Genomic DNA, 27,783 nt, shown 5'->3' with positions numbered 1-27,783 from the left:
TCGGTTTCCCCGCCCCCACTCCTATATCTAACCTCCGCACGCTTCGCTTTATTTCTTCATCTGTTTTCAACCCCCCCTGCATCCACCCACCCATCCATCCATCCATCCCTCATTCCCACTCAGCCACATCGAGGCTTTCTTTGTGTCTGCTGGGGAAGGCTGAGATGCTGCCTGTCACCCCGGAGCTGCAGACTCCCATCCAGGCTGCCGGAGGTGGCCCAGCTGCTGTCAATCAATCTGCAGCCTGTGAAGCAGAGGGGATGGGGACTGACACATGATGTGGCTCCCTGCTGTTTAGAAATTCACTTTTTTTTATTTTCAAGAAGGCGCCATCAGACATATAGTTTTGGCTTATAAAATTGTTTGAACTTGATTGTGAGTCTTTGAATTTAAAGCATTGACGCTTCGGTCCGTCAAACTCCTCATTTACTGGTAAACAGTCCAACAGTTTTTGTCTCAAGTTCTACTTATATAAAGCAATTATGTGTCCTTTTTTCATTCATCCTGTTGTGGTTGTTTTGATTTTAAGATTTTTGCTTTTAAATTTAGTCTTGCTTAATTTAAGTTTTTCCCGCTACAGTAGAACACTATATTTGTCGATCTCTCAGCATGTAACACATTTTATTCCAGAAACACAGTATTTGTGTGACATGATCAGTAATCTCTCTTATTTGGGTACCAAGCACTTCTACTTCATAAACCAACTTAAGACTTCCTGCAGCTGCCTTACAATTAAAGCCATAACCAGTTCCATTACGTCGAAGCCTTTTACAGTAAAGCAGCAGCAAGTTTAAGTTTGCACTTTTAATATTTTATGAGCCTGCTTTCTGGCAATTTGCTGCTCTTTGTCTTTGTTATTTGTGGCGTGTGCTGAGACTGCTAATTTACTATTTATGTATAAATGGCAGAGAAAACCCTTTACCTCACGTGGAGACATTTTGGTTCTGTTTTCAGTTTGGGATAGTTCAAACTGAAAACCTGCACCTGCCTTCACTTCACTGCAGAGCTATTGATCAATCTAGATTGTTCTGGTGTGAGTTGCCTAGATGGCACTCGGTTTGTGGTGCACAAAGTGCCAAAAAAAATCACTTTTGAAAAACTCAGCAGCAATGTCTCTTTCCAGAAATCATGACCCGGTTAGTCAAGATAATCCACAGACCTTGTTGTGAACAGTTTCATGTAGGAACTAGAATTTTTCTACTGAACTACACATGCCTCCTTCTGCGCTGTGATACAGCTGGCAGGTGTAGTTCGATAGAAAGAAAATAGTTCCTACATGAAACTGCTCACAGCATGGTCTGTGGATTATCTTGAGTAACTGGGTCAGGATTTCTAGAAAGACACATTGCTGTTGAGTTTATTCTTTTGCATTTTTAGCACCACAAGCTGAGTATCATCTAGTTCTATTCAGTTTTATTTGAGAGAGGGCAGACATCTCTACAGGTGATATCTCCAACATTCGGCAGCACTCACCCCAAAACAGTCTAGATTTATAAACAACACTGCAGGTAAGCGGAAAATATGTATTTTTGGTTTTGAGATGAACTGCCCCTTTAACAACAGTTTCCGGAGGAAGCTGTTAAAAACTGTTTATGAAACAAATTGAGTAAATAAGGTCACAGAAGAAATATAATGGGCTTTAAAACAAGACAGCTGCAGCGTTTAAGAAAAGGCCTCGCTGAAGAAAAGGTGCATAAATTCATTAATATGTTTTTGCTTCAAGATATCAATTTATCTTTATGTTATAATCACGGTGGAGCTGGTCTCCTGAGCAATGTTAATGTGATCTCTCTCTCTCTGTCTCTGCAGGACTCCGTGGTTTAACGGCTGGGGGTTTAACCTGCCTCGGGGTCAGTCTCTGCTGGATAAATGGAACCTCGTCCCTGAAGGCATCGACATCCTGATGACCCACGGACCTCCTCTCGGTGAGTCCAATTAACCAATCACAGCCCCCTCATCTTCATATCTAATGAGGTTGTGCCTCATTATTCAAAACCGGCATGAAGTCACTGGAGGCGTCGCAGCAGGCGGTTTGTGTAGACCTGTTTGTACGTACGCTAGAGTCAAAACCGTTTCATCTAAATCCAATCCCGAACACTTTCTGATTCAATGTTTGTGTCTGACTTCATAAAAATACTTGTTTGTTTTTTGGGGGTTTTTTTGTTCTTTACTACAGACTGATTCAGTTTTCCTTCTAGTTGTTTGGGCCCCGGTTGTTGTTTTTGCTCTTGCGCGCTCCATCTGGCTTTATTGAGTGATTTCCTTCCCTCTCGCCTACGGAGGGCTGCTGCTGTTGCTGCTGCGGCAGCCACTGTGGCCGTTTGATTGCATGGAAACTCGATTTTGCACCAGTGTGACAGACGCTGCAAACGATTGGAGAGAGACCATGGGAGTGCGGAGCTGGAGCTGGGGGAGGGAAGGGGCGGTAGAAGATGTAGGGTGGCTCTCCAAAACTGGAAAACACAAAATGGAAATATATATACTATATATATATATAAATATCAATCATTTACACCACTATAGACTAGGAAATATCAAGAAGAGGTTTCATCTGCCAGAATGTGTTTAGATTGCTATTAAATTCACATGATAAGGCAGTGAATGAACGGTTATTCACAGATGGTTTTGAACTAGAAAAGGCTCCCGATATGTAAGACCCAGGAAATTTGTTCAAAGATGAACTTGTAGAAGACCTCACTTAGAGATCAAGAGTTTAGAAAAGATTCACGCAAGTCACCAGTGATGCAGCAAAATCTCATTATTGCACAGAAGAAAGTCATCTCCTGCAGCAGGACACTGCTTACTTTTAACTTGCATGTAGCAACATATGAGAGAAATTTTGTTCTTTATTTTTACATTTTAAAAAAATCACAAACTACTTCAGCATTTATGACAAATGATGTCATATGTCAGCCTGAATCTACTAAAAAATGAAGAGGATTTCTGCTTTCTATAAAATCAGTTCATTTCTTTACTCAAACAAGGGTTGCAGCAGTATACCGTGAAATTTAATTCACCTGCAGTTATAATAAACAGGCTTTATTAAGTTCTCCACACTTTTGGTCAAGTTTCAAGTTTCTTTTTCACATGCACAGTCAAACAAGTACAATGCGCAGTACTCTCTGGTCTGATGTTTCTGTAAAGACTGCTGCTATAGACACACTTTTAGTCATAAACTTATTATTTATTTATTCATTTATTTTTAATTAAGTTTCTGTGTAATAAGCAGGTTAATGTACAGTGAGCGATTACTGAGAAACGAACCCCTTCAGGGTGATTCAAGACCTGCATCACCATGTTGGGGTTCATTTTGCAATAATGAGCCGCTCACTGGACATCCAGCTCACCCACATGACTCACCGAAGGAAATTAAACGTGTTCAAAAAATGTGTTCTTTAATTCTTTGTCAGTACTTCATTAATGCTCAGTGAGATTGTTTTCTTGTTTTGGTCGTAATTCTTGTTTTATTAGATCGAGGTATGTATGGTGAATATTGGGGCAGAAATTGGGAATTTTCATGTTTAAAACAGACATTTTTTTATAAAATTGAAAGAGGGGGTAGGATTTGATAAGTATTCACTTCCTCCGACTCCTTTTCGGACATGAAGTTCTTCCATTGGGCATTCTGGTGTTGTTTTTTTAATTTATTTTTTCCCCTATTTAATTTGGCAAGTTGGAAATAAAGATCTAACCACTACTACAAATGTTTCTGTTGAATTCATTCAGTAAAGGCAAAGTTCCCCAAACCTCTCCTAAAGTACCACATCCTGCATGTTTTATCGCTGTCCCTGCTCGAACAAAGCTCCTGAAGCTGCTTGATAACAAGCTGATCATTTAATTCAGTTAAGTTGCTGCAGGAGAGATCTAAAACATGCAGGACAAGTGGTTCTCGAAAGGTCTGGGAAAGTTAAGTCTCACTTGTTACATTTCTGTACAACCATTACTGATGATTGGTCGGGCATATTCCACACCGGGACTGTCCGGGAAACTGAGAAAGTTAAATAGCGTCTGTGTGTTTGTTTAGGTTTCCGAGACTGGGTTCCTAAGGAGCTGCAGCGAGTCGGCTGTGTGGAGCTGCTCAACACGGTCCAGAAGAGGGTGCGACCCAAACTTCATGCCTTCGGAGGCATACACGAAGGTACTGAGAATAGAGTCCAGAGTCAGAGGCCGGGAGGGAGTCGGCTTCACGCTGACATACAGAGAAATCCCTTCAGACCTCTGCGTGCTGCAGCTTTTTGTTTTGGTTCAGTACATAACGTGATCATACATGTGGAGCACCGTGATGTCCGTCCTTATAACCTCCTTTAAACTGGTGACCATCAAAACAATCTTATCCTGTAAAACACTTACAAGGGAAGTCAAAGGCAAAATGACATTGTCTTTAGTAGCCATAACACTAATTTTTAACTGTATTAACCCTTTGAAACCAGTAGTGAGATCTTTTTTCTTGTGCTGCTTTTAGATGCCTTTCACGAGTATCTACACCTTTGAACCCTGAGCAAAGTGGTGTGATTATTTTGATTTATTTATTTTTTTCCAAATACAAAAAAGGCAGCTTGAAAAGAAATGTTCTGCAAATTGCAAGAAATTAGTAAACATGGAAAATTGTTTTTAAAAAGCTCGGGGAAAATGTCTTGGTTGGTTATTTACAAATATCATAATTACATTTTTAAAGTTATGTTACTATAATTTTAAGCACTTTTTCCAGATCATTTCCTTTTTATTTCTTTTTTCAATTTTCATCTTTTTCCCTTTTTTTGACACATTTTCAGGTACTTTTAGTGTACTTTTTATTAATAACTCGCGAATTTTTGGTTCTTTTCTTCTTTTGTGGCTCATTGCCTTCTTTCCATGTTTTGAATGAAATCTAGCCAATTTTTCCAGGTTTCAAAGGGTTAAATCCAAGCTATTCTTAACAATTAAAAAAAGTTTAGACAAGAAAGTAGATCCGAGGTGATTACTGAACAGTGTAAAATTCATGGAGGCAAGTGTACAAATTGCTGAACTGAGTAAAGAAACAGGTATATTGAGTGCACAAATTAGAGATTTAGGGGAAGAATTGATTAAAATCTCTCCCTGGTTGTAAAGTCTCTGAACGCTGCCTGTTGCTGACGCCCGTTTCTCCTCCTCAGGCTACGGGATCATGACAGACGGCTACACGACGTTCATCAACGCGTCAACCTGCACCGTCAGCTTCCAGCCCACCAACCCCCCCATCGTGTTCGACCTGCCCAACCCCTCCAGCTCCTGAGACCAGAGGACGGGGGTGGGGAGGGTCACGGGCTCGAGAAACTACTTTTTTTCTATAAATATGTCAAGTTTAAAAAAAAAAATCTAAGTGTTTCTTTGCAAACTTTTGGTCTTCTCCAAGCTGTTGTTGAGATTGAGAAGATTTGGAGACGTGGGACGGGGTGGGGAGTTTGTCGGGGAGGGTTAAAGGAGAATACCGGTGTTATTTTCTTTTCTTTTTTCTTATTGTGCCAACAGTGCTGGTTTCCCTCTGAGAGTTTGTTGTTCTACACACAGTCAGTGCAGTTGCAGATATCAGGATTTGTTTTTCAAGAATGTTTTTCCGTCTGAAAAACAACTGCCTCAAAGCGAGATAATCCCAGCAGAAACTTTGTCCTGATTTCGTCATGCAGAGTTCAGCATTTTTACATCAACGCTACTTAACGTTAAGCACCTGACAGTAACGGGAAGAAATGGAAACTTCATCAAAGAAATAATCTTTTAAAATATACATTGCCTGCAGAATAGACAAGAGCCATGATGTAAGGTGATTTTTTTTGATCATTCACGTTATTTTTCAACATAACTAGCTCATTTTCTTGAGATCACAAATCAGTATTTTGGGGGTTTACAGGAAAAAACATTTCTGACTTTATTTCTTTTTGTTTATTTTTGTGGTCACAAAAGTTACAACTTCATGATCAGAGAGAAACAAAACACATGGAATAATTTCCACTCTTGTCCTCTCTCATTACCATCACATCTGCATGTTTTTGTTAATTGCCATTTTTGTTAAAAACATAAATAAATAAAAAGGATTAAAAAAAAAGAACATGAATTAATGTCAGAATAAGTATGCAATGCAAAATTAATTTAGGGGGCATGTTTAACTGAGCTACGAGTGACGCCGGTATTCTCCTTTTGTCAGAGGGATTTTGTGGTTAAACAATCTTGCTCTTGATAAATATTGGTCAGATCTGTAAGATAAATGATGCTTTGTGAATTTGTACAATTTCTTTGTGTTTGGTTTGCATTGGCCGGACAATGGATGCCATTGTTTTATGTTGTATCATCTGATATTTTGTGTTTAGGTCTTTTTTTTTTTCTTTTTTTTCTCGTCAGTTCCTCTTTTCTTATTGGCTGACAGGGACGCTGCCTTAAACTAGCTTTAATGTTCTCAGCTAGAGCCCCACTCTCTGCGAGCTCAGAGAAAAGTCCTTATTTATTATCCCGCAAAACAACACCTGACTAACGCAGGGACAGGAAGCTATCAAATTACAGCCCGAAAAATTAACTTTGTACCATCCCATTATGGATTTCTGATCTAATTTGGAAAATGTATGTATAAAATATATAAATATATATATTATATATTCATGTTGTAAAACATCTGTACTAAAAGTTGTGTTTGACAAAAAAAATGGTGCATTTTTTTTTCTGTATGCACCTGTATAATTGACTTGTTTCTTTAATGCTCCCATCAGACGCTCTTTCTTTAATGTTTTTTGTATCGACTCTCCCAGTAGGGTAGACATTCATTTCGGATGAGAGAGGAAAATTTGTCAGAGTCACAATCTAACAGGTGCTGGTTGTTCCCAACAACACGCCTGCCTAAACCTGGTAAAGTTGTCCTTTAAAGTGTAAATCTGATAGTATTTGTGTTTTATTGCTTTCTTTTTCTAATTTTGCACTGTGTGTAAATGCAATCTTGCTAGCACAAAAAAAATGTTGCCAATAGTTGTCTCAACTTTGCCGCTGTAAATGCTCTTTCCGTGCTCTGTTCCTCTCTCGCTCTTTCTCTGATTGTATCCCTCTTCATGGAAATGTTAGTTCTCTCTTTCAGTTCATTGTGATATATTTAGCTGCCTTTATATGCAAATAAAATTGCAAGATTTTTACTTATGGAGTTCTGCCTCGGGTTTTAATCTTTATTTAAATGTTACCATTTAAATATGTGTCTCAAGGTCTTCTGTCAAATTCACACATTTTAACCCCTTAACAGCTGGATCAATGTCCGTTTTCTTTTGTTGCACTGAAAAACCCTGAAAAACAGGAAACGTCCTGCAGACTGGAAAAAAAATGGTAAAAGGTGAAACAAACAGAAAACAGTGGCAGCTTATTGACGTCATTTTCTTGTTTTTTCTTACTCTTTTTTTCAGGTAATTTTCTCGTAACTTTTTACTGATTTATTGCTTTGTTTTTGATGATTTTTTGTTAAGTTGTTCATCAACCTCTTCTCATGATTTTGGAAGAAATCGAGCCAGTTTGCTTAGGGATCAATGGGTTAATTGTGGAAAAACTGGGAGTTTTAAAGACCTGGAATGGCAATAAATTTGTAAATAATGTCATATTTCGGGCAGATGGCTCTTATGGCCCAGCACTTAAAAAGAACATCCTGTACGAATCATTTCAGTGACTCAAGAGGGTCTTTTTCCAAGAGTAAGATTTTGAAGACTAAAGAAATGCAAACACAGTTTCTAAATAGAGGCAAAAAATAAACTAAAAATAAAATATGCCATCAATGGGGCCTATGACCTATTGATCACAAAGCAAAGTCAAATCTCTTCCCCTTTATTTGGTGTCATATGTCCTGATACCTGCATGTGTGAAGTAGCACTCTTCAGCCAGTGGACTTTGTAGCCACTTGGTTTTAAAAAAGATCAGATTTGGGCTTAAAATACCCTCCAGTTTAGTTGTTTGTTGGTATTAAATGGTGGTCTGCAGCTTGGCAGGTATCTTGCCAAGATGTCAGGTCAACATGTCCTCCACCTCCCAGTGACAAATTCAGCTCATGTACTGACACTTTATAGACTCATACATAATAAGCATGAAACATACAAATGCAACATATTTGTGGTTTGCAGAAATGTACAATACCAACATTTTCCTTTCGGCAACTGGACTGATCTTTGAGGCCACTGTGGATGAACAAAGATGAGCAGCTGTGGGACAAAATCTTGGCTATGATGTCCAGAGTCAACCCAGCTAGCAATTTTTTTTTTTTATGAACTTAATGGTACAAAGCAACCAATGCAATGTATTAGTAACGTTGTCAGCCAGGCGCGTAGTGGACGTGCGGTACGCGTGGGACATGTCCCCCTCACTTCCCGTATCTGCACTTTTTTCATTTATTTTTATTTTTTTATACAACCGCTCGATTGGTGCCTCGTTTTTCCGAGCGGTCTGTAAACGCACCATAAATAGGCGGCGACGTACACGCGCAGTTTTGTTGTGATCACGTGACACAGTTGAAACGCGCGCGGGCAGCACTGCCCTGAGCTGTCGGTTTTAACAAAATACCACAAATAATGTGCAGCGAACCAACCAACAAGAGGCAACAAACCTTCAAAACAAACCGTGTAAGTTGAGTTAAGCTGCTGCCTGTTGATAATGTTCGCTAAATGATGTCAAATAAGAATACTAACGTTATTGTTACCTGTGGTTAGCTAGCTAGCTTCGTGCTAGGAATAGACCCACTCCTTAATTTCCGTGCAGAATTTGTGCTCACTATTGCTTTGCACTTACTTTTTAATATTTAATGCTACAATAGAAAGAGCAGGGAGGAGAAGGTGGACCAGAAGGCAACACTGACGGTCATGAAGGGCATCACGGGTGAGGACAGATTACACTGGCTGAGAAAATACATCTATAGCATAAAAGTGACTTTGAGATTAATGTCCACAGCTATTTCACAACTACTATTCTCAATTCCATTTACTATATTTGCTTTGAAGTTTGCATATACATTTTATTTGTATCTCTATTTTTTGCAGCAGAAAGCAGGGAGAAGGCAGCGGTCAGGACAGAGATCAGGCTGCAGCGCAGACAGTCAGGGACAAACATCACAGGTGAGGACAGATTATAACTGAACTTTTCATGTTTAGTGTTGTCACTTGGTAATGAATTATTTGGCTATTTGCCCTGTAGATGATTGAGGGTCATTCTGTATCAACTCAACCAGAGCTTGGTGGCTCAAACTTTTGATTTTGGTCATTTTAAAGGATTTGAGTCGGTCCCCGGGTGCCATACTGTTGCTGTTTGTGGTTATTTGGATCTTTAACCGCTAAGGAGAGAGGCACAATTGAATGTCAGAGGCTGATAAATCACTCCATAAAAGTTGGCTTATTCTTGAACAATCTGTCCCCCTCACATCTGAAATGATGGCTACGCCCCTGCCTAAAGGGACATTAATGAAATCATAAACAACCTTAAAAACGGTCTTTGAACATTGCATTAAAATGTTTTCTTTAAAACATTATTGCAACATGTAGGTAACTTCAGCTGATATTGTAGGACTCTTCCCCGCTAGCTTCAAAGTCCAAGTTATTGTCTGACTTATGAGTGATAATGGATGCTTTGTCAATAGTGTCTTAGTTACTTTTATAGTTTATATTGTTTAAATTAAAATTATGAGGTGTGCTTTGGTTTTCAACGCATTAATAATTTGTCATTCCTGCATGTTTTACACGTTAATTTCTGTTGTTTGCTGCAGAGTCCTTAGTCAAACGCAACTTTCATTCCCCCTCAACAATGTGAGTACATGTTGTCAGATTGATTCAAACAAATATCAGTATACTTTGTCATGTTCAGGCTCAGATCAAAAAGTCCAAGTGATGTCATAATTCTTTGGGTTTTTTTTTTTTAAAATGTAGTCAGCGCATGCATGACTCTAATCCAAGTGAGGTGATTTGAGTCCACATTTCTTGGACAAACCGCTGCTGTATGATTGTCATGTGACACCACTTGTTGTAAACCTGATACATTATCATGTAACGGCAAAGTAAAGGAAGCCAACTGTGCACCTTGGTGATGATTAACAGCCAAAGATGCATTACAGTTTTTTTTTTCCATTCACTTGTTTTTTAAGTTTCTGTAACCTGAACACTGTTCATAAATAATAAGTTATTATCATTTCTATCTCAATTCCTACATTTACATTTTGCTCTTTTGACATTAGCAAAATTTGTATAAGCACATTTCATACAAATATTGTTGTTGTTAATGGTTTGGAAACAGCTGCAGGCAGACTTGGCCTACATACAAGAGCCATTTGTATACTTTTGTCTAAAGTATATAAATGTATACTTATCTGCACAGCCCAGTATCCCAGCAGGTGTTGTGCCTTTACAGGCAGAACACCTGCTGGTCCTGATTGTACTGAGGCCAGAAGAGCAACATGTTTAAAAGTCCTGACCCACACATGAATATAAAGGCAGTAAATCAGCAGCAGCGTTTTCCCTGCTGTGACTGTGCAGACAAAAATGATTTAAGCTGAAATGTAAAACTTTTTGCACACTGTTGACTTCTCCAGCTGTGAGGTTTATTTGAAATTGTTTGAAAAGACGACGTTAGAACTACAGCAAGAACTGGTGGCGTAGTTTTGGAAGGCTGCTGTTTATTTGTAACACCCACTCAGCCCCGGCCTGCACTCAGGTGTTCGCTCTTTCAAAGACGGAAGACAAGGGAGGTTGAACAGTCGACTCCCCGGTGCCGTCGGAACAACTTAAAACCGAACACAGTCAAAACTGTTGAGAGGAATGTGGGATGGACTTCAGGATGAGCCCCCCAACAGCAGCAGCAGCCTCAAACCACACATAAGCACAAATGATGACTCTCCTAGAAAATGTGCACACACAACTTTACAATAAGCATATTAAAACTACATTTAAAAAAAAAAAAATATGTTGTACTTAGGCAACAATATTTCAAACATCAGTAATTCACTGATGCATTGGCCAAACTATGAAATGTTTACCTTTTCATCCTTGGCAGTTATCATGTCAGGTAAAATATTATCTACTCTGTAACATACAACATGGACCAAATGTTCACTTCTGGCTCCAAAAAAACAGGGCGGAAATGGCCAAAATGCCACACTTGAGGCTTCAAAAATGGTGCTCCACTCACCAAATGTTAACTACATCAATTATTTGTACAGTCTATGCTAAAATTACACAGATAGTCCCTTATATTACATATAATTATATTATATTACTTATTTTTGGAGCACAACGAGATTTTACTCATAACAAGATTCAAATCAAACATTTGCGGTTGGGATGACGGCGTCTGTAATGATGGCCATAAATTTGCCTCGTAAGATCAGAAGCAGCAGAGATGTACGCTGGCCTGACAGCAGCGCCGCTCTCTCCATCATACACCCTTTAGGTGTCTGTATTTCCTTCTATAGAAAGATGGCGGTGTGGCAGCGTGCTGATTGCAAATAGTGGACGTGCGCCTGTCAATTTAGAGCGATTCTGATTAACGTTTACTGATGATGGAAAAAACAAAATTGGCTTGTCCACGTGTCATGAGTTTGACGATAATTTTGCATGCACACTTTTTTTTGCCTGCAAAGTAAGAACATTTTATTCACATATCAGTGGATGAGGCCCAGAAAGGACATGAATACTTATGTGGCCCAAAAAAGCTAAAGTAAAGATGCAGCATCTTTCTTACTTTACTGGTACTATCAACCAAGGATACCTGAGAAGGCGATCAACATTTCTTAAGAGCAGATATTAAGGACTTTCTCAGCTACAGCAAATAATCATTTATTTATTCATAAGTAAAAAATAATAGATTTAAAGAGCCTTTAAGAGATCACAAACAAAACTCAGATCAATAGATGACTTGACTTGCTTCACTCAGCAGGAGAGAATAAAAATGAGGCTTGCCTTTCCTCCAGACTTGTTATCTGAATATTCACAATGTTTCGGCTCCAGATCTGCATCATTTCTCATTGGTTTCATCAGGTTTCATTCCTTTTCAACACTGGCCAGCACAGATCCTTCGTAGGCCAAAAATAAAATGGGCTTGAGTTGTGGGGCGCCTTTGCCAGCCTTTCCCACCAACCCCCTTCTCTCATCACCACGACATCAAAGAAACCCAACCAATTAACTATTCCCCGAAACGAGAGCAGCAAAGCATCGCCCCACACCCACCAGATCCCCCTGCACATTACCATAATCCAGTCTAATCATATTAACATAGGCCACAGATGAGCAGGAGGAGACACGGCTGCTTCGGCTCTGCTGTGTTCGTTCAACCTCTTAGTGTGGGTGTGAATGCATACGGGCACTTTAATGCTGCACATGTTGTGTCTCTGCAATCCATTTGATATAGGTCCTTATATACTGCACGACGTAGTCCATCTATACTCCCTAACATGCTAAATGTTAGATATGCTAAACATCTCCCTGTTAATTTACTAACACATGTTCATGTGCTAGAATTTCAAAATTACATGCTTATCGTTAGAATGCTAATTGAAAACATTAAATGCTACTTTAACATCGTGCATGCTAATGACAAGTTAATACTCGAATGTCACATGATCCTAAACTAAATGTCAGAATCTTAAAGGTTCAGTGTGTAGGATTTAGGGGGATATATTTGGTAGAAATGGAATATAATGTAAAAATGTGTGTTTTTTTTTAGTGTATAGTCACCTGAAAATACGAATTGTCATGTTTTTGTTATCTTTAGAATGAGTCATTTATATCTGTATAGGGAGTGTTTCCTCCGCCATGTTTCTGCAGTAGCCCTAACCCATTCTCTGTCAATGCTTTTGGCGTGGAACCTTCTTGGTCCAACCAGAACACGGCCAGACATGGTCAGATGATAACATGGTGGGACAGAACTGGTGATGTTGTTATTGTACACTGCCGGATGGCCGGATGGCACCAGGCACGTCCACATGCAATGGCCGGATGGAACGGATCACATGTTCATGAAACGCTGAAGGACAGCGTCAGATAATAACTCTGCTGGTAACCACATAACATAAGTGCAAGTACGCTTATAGGGCAGGCGGCTGGGGAGGTGGATAGGTCCAACCATCGTGGCAGCTCGTGCTGTTGTGTAAACATAAGGCCCATGTTGCTTTGTGCCAGAAAAAGATGACCAGCCCATTCTCATTACGAACTCGTCAAATAGTGCCGCTGTTTCAGTGCTTTCGGCTTACGAGTATGATGCCAAAAGTCACCTTCCGCGTCCAGCAGGGACACAGCTACATTGCGCTGGATGAGAATGCGGCTGGACGGAACCTGATGGAACCAGATGGAACCAGATGGAACCAGATGGAACCGGACGGAACTGAACAAAACCAACTTTCGTGTGGGAGTTCAAAGTTGACCTCCCCTGTGGATGTGTGCGTGTTTTTCTTTCTACACTTTACCATGCGCCTCTTTTGCCTACACCTAACCATCCATGACTTTGTTGTCTGATCATAACCATCATGACAGTCCGCGCTGTCGTGTAAACATAAGGACCATGCTGCTTTCTGCGTGCTGTTACATCACGGTAACGGACTGCGTCATCCCACCATGTGTATTTTTTGGCATTACCGTAAGGGCATCCCGGGTAGACGGGTCTCTAGATCAGACCATTTGCTTTTTTGGGTCAGCCACCGTAGTTAGCAGCCCCCCTGCAAAGAGCAGTGTCGGAAAAACACAGATGTTTTTAAAGTGAAACTGCTTTATTTTTTTGTTTTCATGGATTTCAATCACCTTGTCTGAGACCTCTGAGGGTAATTCATATCCTGGTGAAAACCTCCTGAACAAGGAACACTAAGGGAAATCTGGTGAAGATTCAGCTGGTTGCAATCTGCATCACTAGATGCCAGTGAATCTCCCTAAATCCTACACTCAGGACCTTTAAATCACGCATAAGGCAAACATTCTCTGACATTTATTTGTTCAAAAAATGTGAGGATTTGCTGCTTTTCTGTTACATATAACTGAATATTAAATACTGGATGATTTTGGACAAACAAGCTATTTGAAAAAGTCAACTTTAGAGCATGGAAATGGTGATGGCAATTTTTTAAATTAGGTGATTAATCTGGAAAATATCTACAGATTTAATAATCGTGGAAATGTAAGATGTGTTGGTGGTTGCAGCCATTGACTGTATATACAAATGGACAACATGTCTTTACTTTCTTTCACGAAACAAAGATGAACAGAAATACTGCGTATACAGGTCCTGCCATGATGACATAGTTGGAGTCTGCACAGTCGCAATCGGAAAAGTTAACCCGCAGTTTTGAGTTCATGTCCGTACACCCATCTGATCCAGTTACGAGCAGGATAGGGCCGGATCACTGTAGTTAGCAGCCCGTCCGTGACAAGCCAAACAGCATTGGAAAAACATTGATTTTTAATCTGCTACTGCTTTAGTTATTTTTTTTTTCTGGTTTAATTTACTGGATCTCGCCAAATAACCTCCTGAACATTTGGATCTTGAGTTGTCAGAGAAAATAGGTGAGCACATTGGCAGCGATGGGTTAATGTGCCATCTGCAACAAGCTGCACAGTGTCCGAAAAACAATGAATATTAACATGAAGCTGCTTTCTTCAATGTTTTTGGCCATTTTAATCACCAGGTCCGTTTGCTCTGAAGAGGAAGAGACCACTATGGATAATTGCACACCTGGTCAAAACCTCCTGAACACTTGAGAAAATCTAACAAGAAGTTTGAGCTGGTTTTAATGTGCGATCCTCACCGCTACGTGCCACAAAATCTAACACACTGCTCCTTTAATTTTTTAAACAATGAGAGGCTTATTAGATCTAATGAATGCATTTATTTTTATGCAAAAGTACAACCCCCACAGTGTCTGCGTGGAGGAAATCTGGCCCTTGGACAAATGTAGTTGACGACCCCTGCTCTAAATATTGTGATAATCATTAGCCTGAGCCGGCGTTACCATGGAGAAGAAGACAGTCAGAGGTGTGAATGAATAAATGCTTCTTAGTTAAAGGTTTTTATGTACACTGGCTTTTACTTCTGACTTCTTTTTTTTAGCAAAGAATCAGACACATGCCAATGCTGTTGTTAACACCTACAATTTAAAAAAAAGATGTTCTTTCACAATGAGAGATGCTCCTGTCACCTTTTATTATCTACAGAGAATTAACTGAAGATTTTTAACTCTTTGAAACCTGGTTTGACATTTTCTTGTGCTGTGTTCCAAAAAACCTTAGCAAATTGGTTTGATTTTTTTAGTGGAAAAATATGGGGGGAAAAGCAAGGACCAGCTTGGCTAGACATGTCCCATTAAATGCAAGAAATTTCTAAAAAAAAAAAAAAAAACAAGAAAATGACCTTAAAATTCTTATTACAAGGGGGGAGATGATTAGAATATTATTTTGAAAAATAGAGAGAAATTTCCAGAAAACTATATATTTAATTATCATACCTTTGTATTCAAAATTATGATACAGAGAAAAATTAATTTATTTTTTATTTTCTCCACTTTTTTCAGGTTATTTTCTTTGTCTTTTTATCTATATATTGTTTTGTATATTTTTATTTATATTTAAAAGTATTTATAAATACTTTTCTTTTTTTGCTGCTCCTTGCCTTCTAGCCATATTTTCAAAAGAAATCAAACCAATTTGCTCAGGTTTTAAAGGGGTAAAAAGTGGATTTTTCCTTTGACAGAGACAATTAAGTTTGTGTTATTAATGTGTCTGTCAGAGAAATCTGTTGTTTCCTATCAATGCCTCTCTCTCTCTCTCTCTCTCTCTCTCTCTCTCTCTCTCTCTCTCTCTCTCTCTCTCTCTCTCTCTCTCTCTGTCGCTGATAGTCTCTTCACTAGTCACCCTCTCATGTCTCAGCTTCAGGACGTTTATAGCTCTGCCAAATTGCTGGCTGTATTAATTATCCTTGTGCAGGCAGCTGCTGGTGGTATTGGGTGTTTGTCAGGTTAGCCTTCGTCTGCCGCTGATGGATACGGGGCAAGACACGGTGAAGGCTGACAGAGTCTGAGCGTCAACCTGTGTGTGTGTGTGTGTGTGTGTGTGTGTGTGTGTGTGTGTGTGTGTGTGTGTGTGTGTGTGTGTGTGTGTGTGTGTGTGTGTGTGTGTGTGTGTGTGTGTGTGTGTGTGTGTGTGTGTGTGTGTGTGTGTGTGTGTGTGTGTGTGTGTGTGTGGCTTACTCTGGTGCCAGCACTCTGCATGCAGTGTTTATATGGACTTAATTGCCCGCCAGTGGTATTATTGTAATCTGGAGCTCATTTGGCACGAGTGGAGTTGGTATGAAATAATTCTCTAAATCGGAGTCATGCAGGCTCATGCTTTCCATGCGCTCATCTTTCCCATGTGGTCTTACTTACTATCTCTTTAGACTAAATATTTTACTTTTGCAGTTTACATTATTTGGGGTTTATTTGCGAAATATATTTGGAAGTGGAGATGAATAAACTTCTGTAAAATCAAAATTGACATACTGGGTTTAAGTATTTTCGGGCAGAGATGTGAATATATATATATATATATATATATATATATATATATATATATATATATATATATCCAGCAGGCATTGAGTTTTAATGTAGTCATCTCCAAATGTCAAAATTTGATCAAATTAAATTGAAAGCTCATTGGCTAATAGTAACGCTTTTATAATTGTCTTTCAAGTTAATTATTTCTGCAGCAGAGTGGATTGATGCTGTCATTTCTCTTTACGTTCTGACTTTTAAAGGAATCTCTCAGAGCTGATTGAGCCGGAAGAGAATTGACCCTCCAACCTTGCTAACAATGCATGATTATCACAAGTGGATCGGCTGAATGGCGGGAGATGATTAGTGGCTCCGCTGTTTCTTTACATCGCCGCAGAGACAAAAGGTACATTTGTGTAATGGTATATAATTTACCTCCTTCCCGATTTTCGCTCTCCCGTCTCTCTCCTTTCTTGTGAGCACCTCATTGATTAGTTTGTGTGGTGTTTAGGAAATTACCGTAATTACAGATGTTGGGCGGTATTGTTCCATTATTCACCAATCAAGAACAGTGCTTAACGGACAATCAGAATCCTTCATAATCGGATACGTCGGTGTCTCTTTTCCTCTGATTGGAAAATCTCCACATCAACACGTTAGAAAATACAGGGTACCATTAATATGTTCCTTTTTTTTGACAGATAATTTGATCGAAAAATGGGTTGTTAAACCTTTTATTGTCCCTAATTCTAAAGAAAGTGTATTAAAAACTGTTATTTTGCATATGAATTTAGTACTTTAACAAGATTACCTTGCATGGCAGCTTCTTGCAATATCATGTGATCACACAAAAATCCATCCTGTCAGGCTTCAAGTAATGCTTTTGTGTCTGCACAGCCTGGTTTCACCCCCAGGGTGTCAAAATATGCCACTTGGGCAGTGTCCAAGATACTGCTGCCCAAGCAGTGGGGCACCACTTAGCATCTGTGTAACAGGCATCGCACTTTCAACCCCAACGTAGTTTCAGCTTTACTTGTCACCTACGCAATCATACAACTACAATGAGCAGTGAAATGCTTGTGAACCTGTTCTGGTTGAACACAAGTTACAAAGAAAACAACAGCAATTTGATGGACCTATCACAATAAACAAACAAAAACAAAAAAACATTAATGCAACAGTTCAAAAGTGCAACAGTGATTATGGAGTAGAGTAAAGACACACACAGATTTATTAGACGCTCAGACTAATTAACAGAGTTTAGAGCGTGTGTTCTTGCTGCAGCAGCCACGGGTTTGCTCTAGTTTCAAAGGGTTAAATAGCTTGTGAAAAGCAAGTGAATACAGCATAAGAAAACTGATGTAGATACAGATTTCAAAGGGTTAAGCAGCATCCGTCCTGGCCTAAAGTTAAGGTCGGATTCTTATCATCTGCTTTACCTTCATTTGCCGCAGTTGCCCTCAGACTTGCTGCACTCCCCTCTCTCTGTCCTCCACCTTCGTTTTATTTATGAATTAAGTATTGGATAGGAAAGTACTGATAGTGATGCAAAAATAGTATCGCTAACATGTATTTGCAATTATTATGGTGGTTCAGTTCTTCATTTTTCACTAAGAGTTCATTTCCCCCTAAAACTTAAGAAATTTCTCCAACCATTATGGATCAGACATTTGAAACAATTTATCGATGCCCTTTTTTTCGGCTACCTGACAACACACGAGGATTGCCGATTATACAAAAGCATGAAATACCAAAATAGTGAGGCAACTGCACAGAAACAGGTGCACCACTTTTTAACTGCATATCATGTTAGAATAAAACACTCAAACACTGAAGATTTTGTCAAACTGTTATACCCAAGGTTGAGAATGAACTTTCATAAAGATTGATATGTATTTGTGTTGAAGAGATCTGATGGTTTTCCTTCTGAGTGCCTTTGTTTGCTTCCTTGAAGCCACTGCTGTTGGCTCATTGTACAAAAAAAGTCTGCAGCTTTAATGCCGGTTTAGCGAAAAGCGGGAAATTCTCAACAACAAACGAGAAATCTTCCAAGAAACGGAGCAGCAGGTCGATACGACTCTAGACGTAAACAGGCAGGCAGAAACCGTGAACAGCAGTGCGGTGCAGAGGTCAATACTTCATTAATGTCTGATTAATGTCTTCAAGCTGATTAATTCAATTGAGCCCTTTATTACACTGTGTGTATTAATAGGAGTGAAGGAGTCCCTCAGCAGGAGTTGCTGTCTGCCATATGGGGGAGCATTATGGCTGTGTTGGCTGGGAGGGTGCAGCCACAGCCCGAGGATGCCAACCGCGGCACTGGGAGGGTCGAGAGGGCACGCTCGGAGAGGTTTGGCAAAAACTGGATGGAAAAAAAACAAGTGTTTCCCAGCCTGCACCGTGAACAGGCCCAGCAGCTGAGGCCCAGCTGGATGCTTCCAGTCACCCTGAATACACCATGGAGCCTGAGGTACATTCAGTCTTTTCTGTGTGGTCTGAGGCAACTAATTGTAATCAGTTCTGGTTTTGGTTCTGCTTATAATTCGTTTTGGGATAATGTTATAATAATTTGAGAGAAAAACAGAAAGAAGTTGTACAAAAAGTCCCACAAAGTCACTTAACAAACTATGAAATGTACTTCTGCTGGGAAGGGTAGTTTTGTACAACTGTTTTTATTGGGTTGTAATTCATGTCCCATTTAATACTAGAAAGAAAAACGTATAGATTTCCAGAGTTTATCGCAGATAAATATTAATTCCACACCTGAATTACATGCAATTACTTTCATTATGCAATTAAAAAAATGTAACAATGATGTGTGCATTTCAAGGAGTATTTCACTGTTGCGTGTAATATTGTGTGTTCCTAATGTAAATGATGTGTCGTCACTTGTTGACTTGTTTATTTGGAAGATATAATGATCGATCATCCATCAAAGTAGAATTATTTCATATTTATAAACAGGATACAGTGTTGGCAGCAGAGCCCAATTCATTCATATGAAAGTTGCTTAGTGTTGCAGGAAACCAAAAAAGTTTGACTTCTTGGGTATAAAATGATCCGGACCTTTTGCATCATTGAGCTCATAGAGAAAGTGGCCGAGCAAAACGGCCTAATCACGTGTCTCTTATAGACTTTCTCAGATGGAATGGATGACATCCTAATATTGAAACAACCCATTTTTTAGGGTTATGATACTCAAAATATCTGGGTTTATCCTCTGATTTACAGACATCTCTTTCACACGGTAAGTTTACTGGCAAATATCTTTTGCCATCAGGTGACGGGACCCAAAAGCTCTAAATCTAAAGTCTCACCATACAAGACAGTATTGTCAGCGGTAACCGCCGCATGAGTGCAGTGCAGAGCAGTGTGGAGCTAGCCAGTGATACACACTCGCAGGGACTCACGTGCATGCATGGCTACCAAAAAAAGAACAGAGAAACTTGAATTACAACACACAGAGGTAGCGTGACTTCATTTTCTGCTCTAGACGGCATTACTCTACTATATCTTCACATAGCAAATAGTGGTTTTGCTATGTTAATCTTCTGAATGTCATATGGAGCACCTTACGTACAATTTTAAGGTAACTTGAGTATTTCCATTTAATGCTTCTTATTTCTTTATGTTTACTTAATTTCATGCTAGTCTGTACTACTTTTGTACTGTTCAGATACAGTCTGGAAGATCTCTGTTTAATAGTCTTTGGCGGCACCTATGGCGATAAGCAGTTAATGCAGGTGTGTTTTTTTGGATCTCAGTCCCAGAGGTCCAAACAGTGTCAGCTGTGTGACATGAGTTGAAGACCAGGCCTGTTGTAGTAGTTCTGCAAACCTCCATCTGGCGCACTAACTACTGCTGGTTCGTGTGCCGCTTGCGATTTTTTTCCCAGAATGTCTCCACAGACACCCAGTTCATAAAAATACAAATGTTTGTGTTACCTCATTCAGCAAAAGAAGGTGACTTCACAGACTTTTTAAAAAAAAGTTATTACTTTAAGTAATATTTTAGATGCAGAATGTACTTGTTATGGAGCAAGGATCTGAGTACTTCTTGCACCATTGTGGATAATGCATTTGTTGCATTTTGGGAAATGTAGTGAACTCTAAGAGGCAAAGTGATGACACCAAAAAAGTAGGAATTTAAATGCAATCAGATTTCAGTTTGTTAGTTTCAAGTAAATATTTAAATTTTTGAAGACTTTGTCTTCTTGTTGTTGAGTTATTTATTTATTCTGAGTTTCAGGGCTATACTGAAACATGGAAAACAACTGACATGACAAACTTCCAAGGACTTCCAAGGCATTTTTAACAAACCTAATTTGATTTTAACCAGCAATCTTGGAGCTATCAAAAAGACAAAAAAAGAATCTAGCTCAGTAACAAAGCAGCAATTCAGTCACAACACAAAAAGGGTAAAGATGTCCTTATTTCTGGCACCGCACAGCATTCCTTCACAGAAAAACTGCTGCAAACAAAATCAAAAATTGATGAGAAGTGACAGCGTAAGAGTATCTGAGGAGGATTTCTTCTTTAATCCCGTGGAATTTCTCCTTCTGTCCTGTGAAAGAGTCAGTTGGCGCCAGTGTTTCTTCCTTTACTCCAATGACGCAAACCCCTGGCACACACTTTAGCACACACACACACTCAGGCTCACTCAGACGCACTACAGCTGTTATAGTTGGCACACAGTGTCAATTGTGTTTGCCCTGGGAGTTAACAGCAGCCACTCGACATGAGACACCGCCTCGCCCTCGGCCCTCTGCCTTCACATGACAAAAGATCTGTTTCTATCTCGGCGATGGCGGCTTAATTGAGTATGATAACCTCTGTGTCACAGTTGTTTATCCAGCCGCTCTCCTTTCTCCTCCGCGCACGGTGAATTTCAATACATTTTGACCAGAGAATGTGGAAGCGTTTGAAGTCTATCAGGTGAATGAAGTACTTTTTCTTGAGTAGCTCTTTCAAGTGTGAATGCTTCATACACGAAACTAGGACGTGAAAGACAAAATGCAACATTATTAACAGGCTTTATTAAACCAAAACCTTATTAGAAACCTTCCCTCATAACACACATTTTTGACTTAATGAGAAATTTAATTTCATGGCAAAGCTGCAACAAATTAGATAAAAATGTTCCATAAAATGACATATCAGTCATTGCCAGTGGTGGGAGAACTCTTTTCAAGTCTTTGCATTCAAGTCCCACATTAAGACTGCCCAGTCCCAAGTCAAGTCCCGATTTCTGTATTCTGTATTCTATTTCTATATTTTCTGTCATAATGTGCTCTTCACCAAATGTAATGCCTTTTTAACAACAGAGTATATATATTTTAAATCTACAAAAATCAGAAGAAGTTGTATTTTTTTAAGAATTTCTTTTTTCTTTTCTTCCCAAACAGGATAGTTGGGAGAGAGAGGGGGGATGACACGCAGCAAAGAGCTTTGGGTTGAAATAATCCGGTCCGCTGCAAAGAAATCAGCCTATATGAAGCACACACTCTACCAGGTGAGCTGCAGATCACTCCCTGTTGTCTAAACTTGAAGAGATAAACCTTAAAATAAAGTGTCAAACTTATTCTTTAAGTTAATTTTGAAAAATACTGTATGCGCATAGCAAGTGGAAACTGTACATTTTCTGTGAAAATGGTAATGTATTTTGAAAAGAACAATGCATGTAACAATTGTTAATTAACACGCAAGCCATAAACTGCAAAACTGGCATTTTTACACACATAGTATACCCACCTCCTCCTCAGTAACCTACCAGCTCGTTCTCACTTGGTGGCGTTGTTGTTATACGCCGGTGGACGGCCAGACGGCACCGGACACGTCCACATGCAACATGTGCAGGCGCCGTCACTTGAGATAGCAGCTGGACAGAACCAGCTACGTATGCATGATATGCTAAAGGACACCATTGGGATATAACGCTGCTGGTAACCACGAAATATAAGGTGCGCAAGTTGATGGGTCACACAAACAACCTGTGTGGATATAAGGTTTTTCTACACTTTGCCATGTGTTGCTTTTGCCTAAACGTAAGCATCTGTGACTTTGTTGCCTAATCCTAACCATCTTGAAAGTCAGCATTGGTTGCCCTTTGCTGTTGTGTAAACATAAGGACTGTGCAGCGTCATCCCACCATGTGCATTTGTTGACATCACTATAATGGCAGCCCGGAGCGTGAACAGCTGACGTATAAGATTACCTAAAACATCATAAGTAGATGAAGAAGGTCACTGACAGAGCGGCGCCATGTGACGAGTTCGGATGAGAACAGCCACCTCACCGCTGACTTTAATCAATAATCGTTAGATACAGACCCATATGAGGAGGAGGAGGATCGCAGTTTCTGACTCCCTTTTACAACACGGCTTCATTATAAAACTGCTTATGTTCATGCTTTCCTGACAACTGACCTCTCGTGGTCTTGTTAATAATGAGGCTGAGGGAGCATGACGTTGTTGTACACAACGCTAGTGACCTCAGTTCATGTCCCATCTCACACCAAATTAACACTGGATCAAATGACTGCATGTCATGTGAGAGAGGTCGCTTGTAGTGGCAGTCTCACAGATAATTATCACCTGATTCTGCAGCTCTCTCAGCACTATGGAACAAATTACCATCTTTCTGCTCATTGTTTTGGCTCTTCAGATTGTTATTGTTTACTGCTTTCATCAGCTTAATTTCCATCAACTGCAGGCAGCTGTTCTCTGAGAAAAAGCTCTAAAAAAAAAACAACTGTACGCTGCCCGTCCAGTGCTCAACAGGAGACAGACAAAGTTAACGACCACCGGTGAACTCCGAGAAATTGCATTTATATATTACTAAAATAGGTTTTCTAATTATGCTGTGGTGATATACTTAATCACTGCCTGAATTATGTTCACAGTCATCGTTGATTTGATTGAAGTGCTACATTTTTCCACTGAGTTACAGATGGATGGCGGCTTTACAAATCACCAGACTTTTGCTCCAGAGACAGGCTTTTGTTTTCCTGAGTCCCGTCTGTAGTTTGGCAACAGAGGCACTTTGGTTAAGGTTTAATGTTGTTTGCTGCTTCAAGTCTCTACACACTCCAAAACCACAATCTCTCCTAAACTTAATGGAGCTTTATGCAACATTCAGAGCATTAATATAGCAGCAAAGCAGTATTTGCTTTGTAAAGATATAGTGGAGTAAAGGCATCCTGAGCAGAGAATGAAGTCATGTCCTCTGTGTATGTTGGAATCAGAGCTTCTCTGTTTTTTGTTGTAGTAGCTGGTCCTGACCTGCATGCATGTTCGTGTGTTTCCCACAGGCTAACTAATCACCACCACTCTGCACTGCGCTCGTATGGCCTTTTCTGCTTATATCGTGACGGAAGCATCAGCCTTTTAGTAGCGCTATCTGCTCGCCGCTATCTCAGCGACCTCCATGTTGTAAACTGTGTGCAGACACTGAATCTTAGATATATGTTTTTACCATAGAGTGCCCCAGGGATGACATTTTTTGTAGGCTGATGTGGAAGTTAGCGTGGTCCTGGTTCCCTCATCAAAAAGCCTATAGGATTTTTCCATTGGATTTGGGATTATTGTAGAAAATAAGTTCTTTTGTAAACAAACATTTATGATACCATTGAGACAGTCCATGCTGCTTCATCTCACCATGTGCGTTTGTTGACATCACTGTAAGGGCATCCTGGAACATAAACAGCTGACGCAGAAGGATACCTAAAACGTCATAGGTAGATGCAAAAGGTCGCTCACAGAGCGGCACCATGTACCTGGAAGTGCCTTAAACTAGTGTTAACCACAGGCCGTACTTCAGCCATCTAACAAAAAAAACATTCAAAAAATAAATTGTAGACGAAGTGCTGAAATGCTAGCTTGTTTCAGATTTTAGGACTTATTCGTTGGCCAGTCTATTGTGTCTAGTGTTTCTTAAACATAACAATAAAATGTTTATTAATGATGTTTCAGTTCCTACGTCAAGCAGAAATTATATCGGTAGTCTGTGAACTTTATATGCTAAGCATCAACATTATATTAGTCAACAACATTGTTGAAATTGTTGTTTCAAATAAGTTTAATATATACATGATTTCTAGGGGACAAGGTTGCCAAAAAAACATAAAAGCTAACAATGTGCCATATCTGCTAGATGTGTAAATAAGTAACTGTTTGGTCACAAGTACACTATGTCAACTTTAAAGGCAATAAAAGTTATTTACACTGTTTCTTGTCCCTGCTGCCCCCTCCTGCCCATTACCGCCATATATAGCAGGTTTAATTAAGTGTTTTATGTTGAATAAACATAAATACAGTAAATCTTGATTATATGTGTGGCAGATCAGTAACACTCAAGCTGTTTTTCCCTCATGTCATTTTATTGTGAAGACTATCAGGATCATATTCATCCACCTGCTGCACCAACTGGACATTTGGCCTTTTTGAATATGCCATGAGATGTTGGTGGTATCAAACTTTTCTAAGCACAATAAGTCTATAAACTCTATTAATTGCTTTTTCGTGTATGTTGTGTCTGTCAGGTTCTGATCAGAGTATTCAGCTGAAGGTTGGCTCTCACCCGCAGCGTCTCCCCTCCTCTGTGTGTCGTTGCTGTGGCCTCGAGCGCAGGTTTTAATCATTTAATTAGCCATGATTCTTTTTTTCGCTCTCTTTTTTTTTTTGTGACGAGCCATGTAGGTGCACGGCCTCCGTTAATTGAATGGCCTTCTGTGTAATTACTGTCTTTGTGAGTGCGAGGGAGATAGCAACGATATCCCCCCTGTCTCCTCTAGAGCGGAGAAAGCAGCAGAAAGTTGTGTTTCCTGGCATAAACATGGTAAATAACTCTGATATGACTTTACATTAAGGTGCTGATCTGCATGTGTGGACTAGAGGTCTGAAGCTTGTTAGTTTATTTTGCGGAAAAAACACAAGCTGGTATAAAATATCAAACAACTGCTTACCGTCTGTATGATGTACACAACTATAGTGAACCTGCGAAGAAGGTCAAGTTGCCTTTGTTCTCTGACTAATTAAATCTCTAGTAATTATGGCGCTGCAGAGGTTGTCAGGAATAAAATAGATGAAGAGAGATTCAGGAGCAGAGTAGATCTATATGAATGCAGAAAACATTCATCACATATTTCAGGAGCTACTGGGTTACAGGGAGACAGAGTGATGACCATCATAATGGCTGTGATTTGATCGGGGGAGGTTTTTTTTCCCGCCTCTTGCACAAAGCTCAGCGCTGAGGTTCACTAGCAACAGAGAGAGCAAAGAGTTGAGGGAGCGTTCATCATTGTTCTTGTTGCTATGCAACTCACTAATTAGCCTTAGCTCGCTAACCTGATGAAACAAAGGGGATCAGGATGTTGGAAATAAAAATGGATAAGAGGCAGTAAAGTAATTGGTCTTCTTGCTCCTGGAGTAGAGGTTGACGGGCTCCTCCTGACCCCAAAGGACAAGTCTGAGGTCGCTGTTGGGATTTTGCTGCTTCTGCGTTGAATTTGACCTCCCGAAAGCCTTATTTTGTCTTAAATATCAGAGTTGTGTTTTATGTTTTTTGAGACTCAGATAGCAGTCTGGATGATGATTCTTCTGACATAAGCCCTGTTATTTCATGGTCAGCTGACTTTCATGGTGTACCAGTTTGAAATTGCAGTTCTTCCCCCGATTCTTTTGTTGTCAAACAAAACCTTCTTAATGTGACATATTAACCCCTTGAAACCTGAGCAAATTGGCATAATCTTAAATCAAAAACATGAAAGGCAATGAGCAGCTTCACAAGAAATTATCCAAAAAGGTCTATCTCTGTAGGAATCCTTTACATGATGTTATCAAACACAATACAATACAAGCCTGTCAGTAGCCAAAAACAAGCACTTCCAGTGGATGCCAGTGGATATTGCATATGCCCCTAGTGGTTACATTGCAGCATGTTATGTTTGCTGCCTGCTGCAGCAGTCTTCCTCACTACTGGACCCATTTCAAAAATTGTTCAAAAACATGTAAAATGTTCTTGAATGTGCATAACCAGTAATATGTCTGTCCAAAAAAAAGCTGGTTTTGGTGTCAATAATCTGATTTAAGAGTTTAAATTCCCCCTCCTGGTGAGGAAACCACAAACATCTCCCCAAAAGCTTCTAACTTGATAACATAACTTAAATGACAGATAGTATTGATTTATTACATTGATGTCATAATGACAAATACTGTTCACCTATAAGACATTGGCTCTATTTATCTTAATCTTATTTAATCTGCAGTTTAAACCTCTTAGGGCGCCTACAGCGACATCAAACCTCTGATGATGGAAAGTGTAGTGAGAAACCAGAGGAGGAGCAGCAGTATGAAAACCTGCGACAGGCAGATGAATCGGGCTGCTCTGCACTTCACCTTCAATGTGATTAGTTGCAGTTCTGTCTCCAGTGGCAGACAGGGAAAAAAGGACAGGTTCACAAAGATCTCCCTGATACACAGATATTTCCCTGAACTCCAGCTACTCTGCATTTACTGCAGCCAGCAACCCATCTGCACACTCTCTGCCCTATTTCCATGTATGTAAATTCTCTCGTCATCAGTGATATTCACTCTCTGTTCCACTGGATCAGTATAATCGCAAAGACGCTCACACAGACAGCCATGTATACTGCACTAGAGATTCTCCAAAATATGCACACACATAAAACTGCTGTCCCTTGTCAGAACTCCTCAGCTCTATACAACACCCCATAAATCCAGAGACCAGATTTGGAGTTCATAATCCTTTTGGACACGTACTTAGAAATAAAAAAAACTATTCTATATTATTCACATTTTCAGCATTGCAGTATGAACCAGCACAATCGCTGCTTGATTACTTTGTAAAAGCTGCACATAAACGACCAAAGGCCAGCTAACCACTAAGAGTCATATTACACCTTTTGCAATTAATCACACCGTGGTAAATTGATATAATGTATGCAAATGACATTGTATCCTTCTGTGACAACTGTTTACACTCCCAGATACCGTTACGTTGATGCCAACAAATGCACATTATGAGACGAAGCAGCACAGTCCTCATGTTTACACAAAAGCAGGGATTGTCACAATAGTGGGGATTAGGCAAAAAAGTCGTTGATGCCTAGGTTTAGGCAAAAGAGGCACATGGTAAGGTGTAGAAAGACAAAAAACATCTACAGGGGAAGTGAACTCCAAACTGTTGCCTGAAAGTCAGTTGTTTGTGGGACCCATCTATGTCCTCACCCACCTGCCATATAAGTGCACTCGCATTCACAGGCAGATACGTCAGTGATACCAGAAGAAAGCATATTAAAGTGTTTAT

At 39.7% G+C, this 27,783-nt stretch overlaps 1 protein-coding gene and 1 long non-coding RNA gene across 8 annotated transcripts in view; both read left to right on the top strand.

Moving 5' to 3' along the window:
- Positions 1-7,135, top strand: part of mpped2a (metallophosphoesterase domain containing 2a) — an 83,086-nt gene extending 75,951 nt beyond the window's left edge. For all 4 annotated transcript variants that reach the window (XM_042490869.2, XM_088071534.1, XM_088071470.1 and 1 more), the window contains 3 exons: positions 1,810-1,925; positions 4,025-4,138; positions 5,133-7,135. In XM_042490869.2, the coding sequence (XP_042346803.1) occupies positions 1,810-1,925; positions 4,025-4,138; positions 5,133-5,251 (349 nt within the window). In that variant the 3' untranslated portion in view covers positions 5,252-7,135. The remainder of the gene's footprint in view (positions 1-1,809; positions 1,926-4,024; positions 4,139-5,132) is intronic.
- Positions 7,136-8,442: 1,307 nt separating this feature from the next.
- Positions 8,443-27,783, top strand: part of LOC148190354 (uncharacterized) — a 46,350-nt gene continuing 27,009 nt past the window's right edge. For 2 of the 4 annotated variants that reach the window (XR_015775218.1, XR_015775230.1), the window contains exons 1-6: positions 8,443-8,588; positions 8,780-8,841; positions 9,003-9,077; positions 16,723-16,865; positions 18,672-18,929; positions 21,864-21,970. This is a non-coding gene — a long non-coding RNA (uncharacterized LOC148190354). The remainder of the gene's footprint in view (positions 8,589-8,779; positions 8,842-9,002; positions 9,078-16,722; positions 16,866-18,671; positions 18,930-21,863; positions 21,971-27,783) is intronic. The other 2 variants (XR_015775225.1, XR_015775231.1) reach the window with 2 other exon arrangements.

This window comes from Plectropomus leopardus, chromosome 1 (genome assembly GCF_026936395.1).
Source record: "Plectropomus leopardus strain MGB_pleo_1.0 chromosome 1, ASM2693639v1, whole genome shotgun sequence".
NCBI lineage: Eukaryota > Metazoa > Chordata > Actinopteri > Perciformes > Serranidae > Plectropomus > Plectropomus leopardus.
Note: the sequence above shows the minus strand (reverse complement) of the source record. Positions and strands in the feature narration are given on the sequence as shown.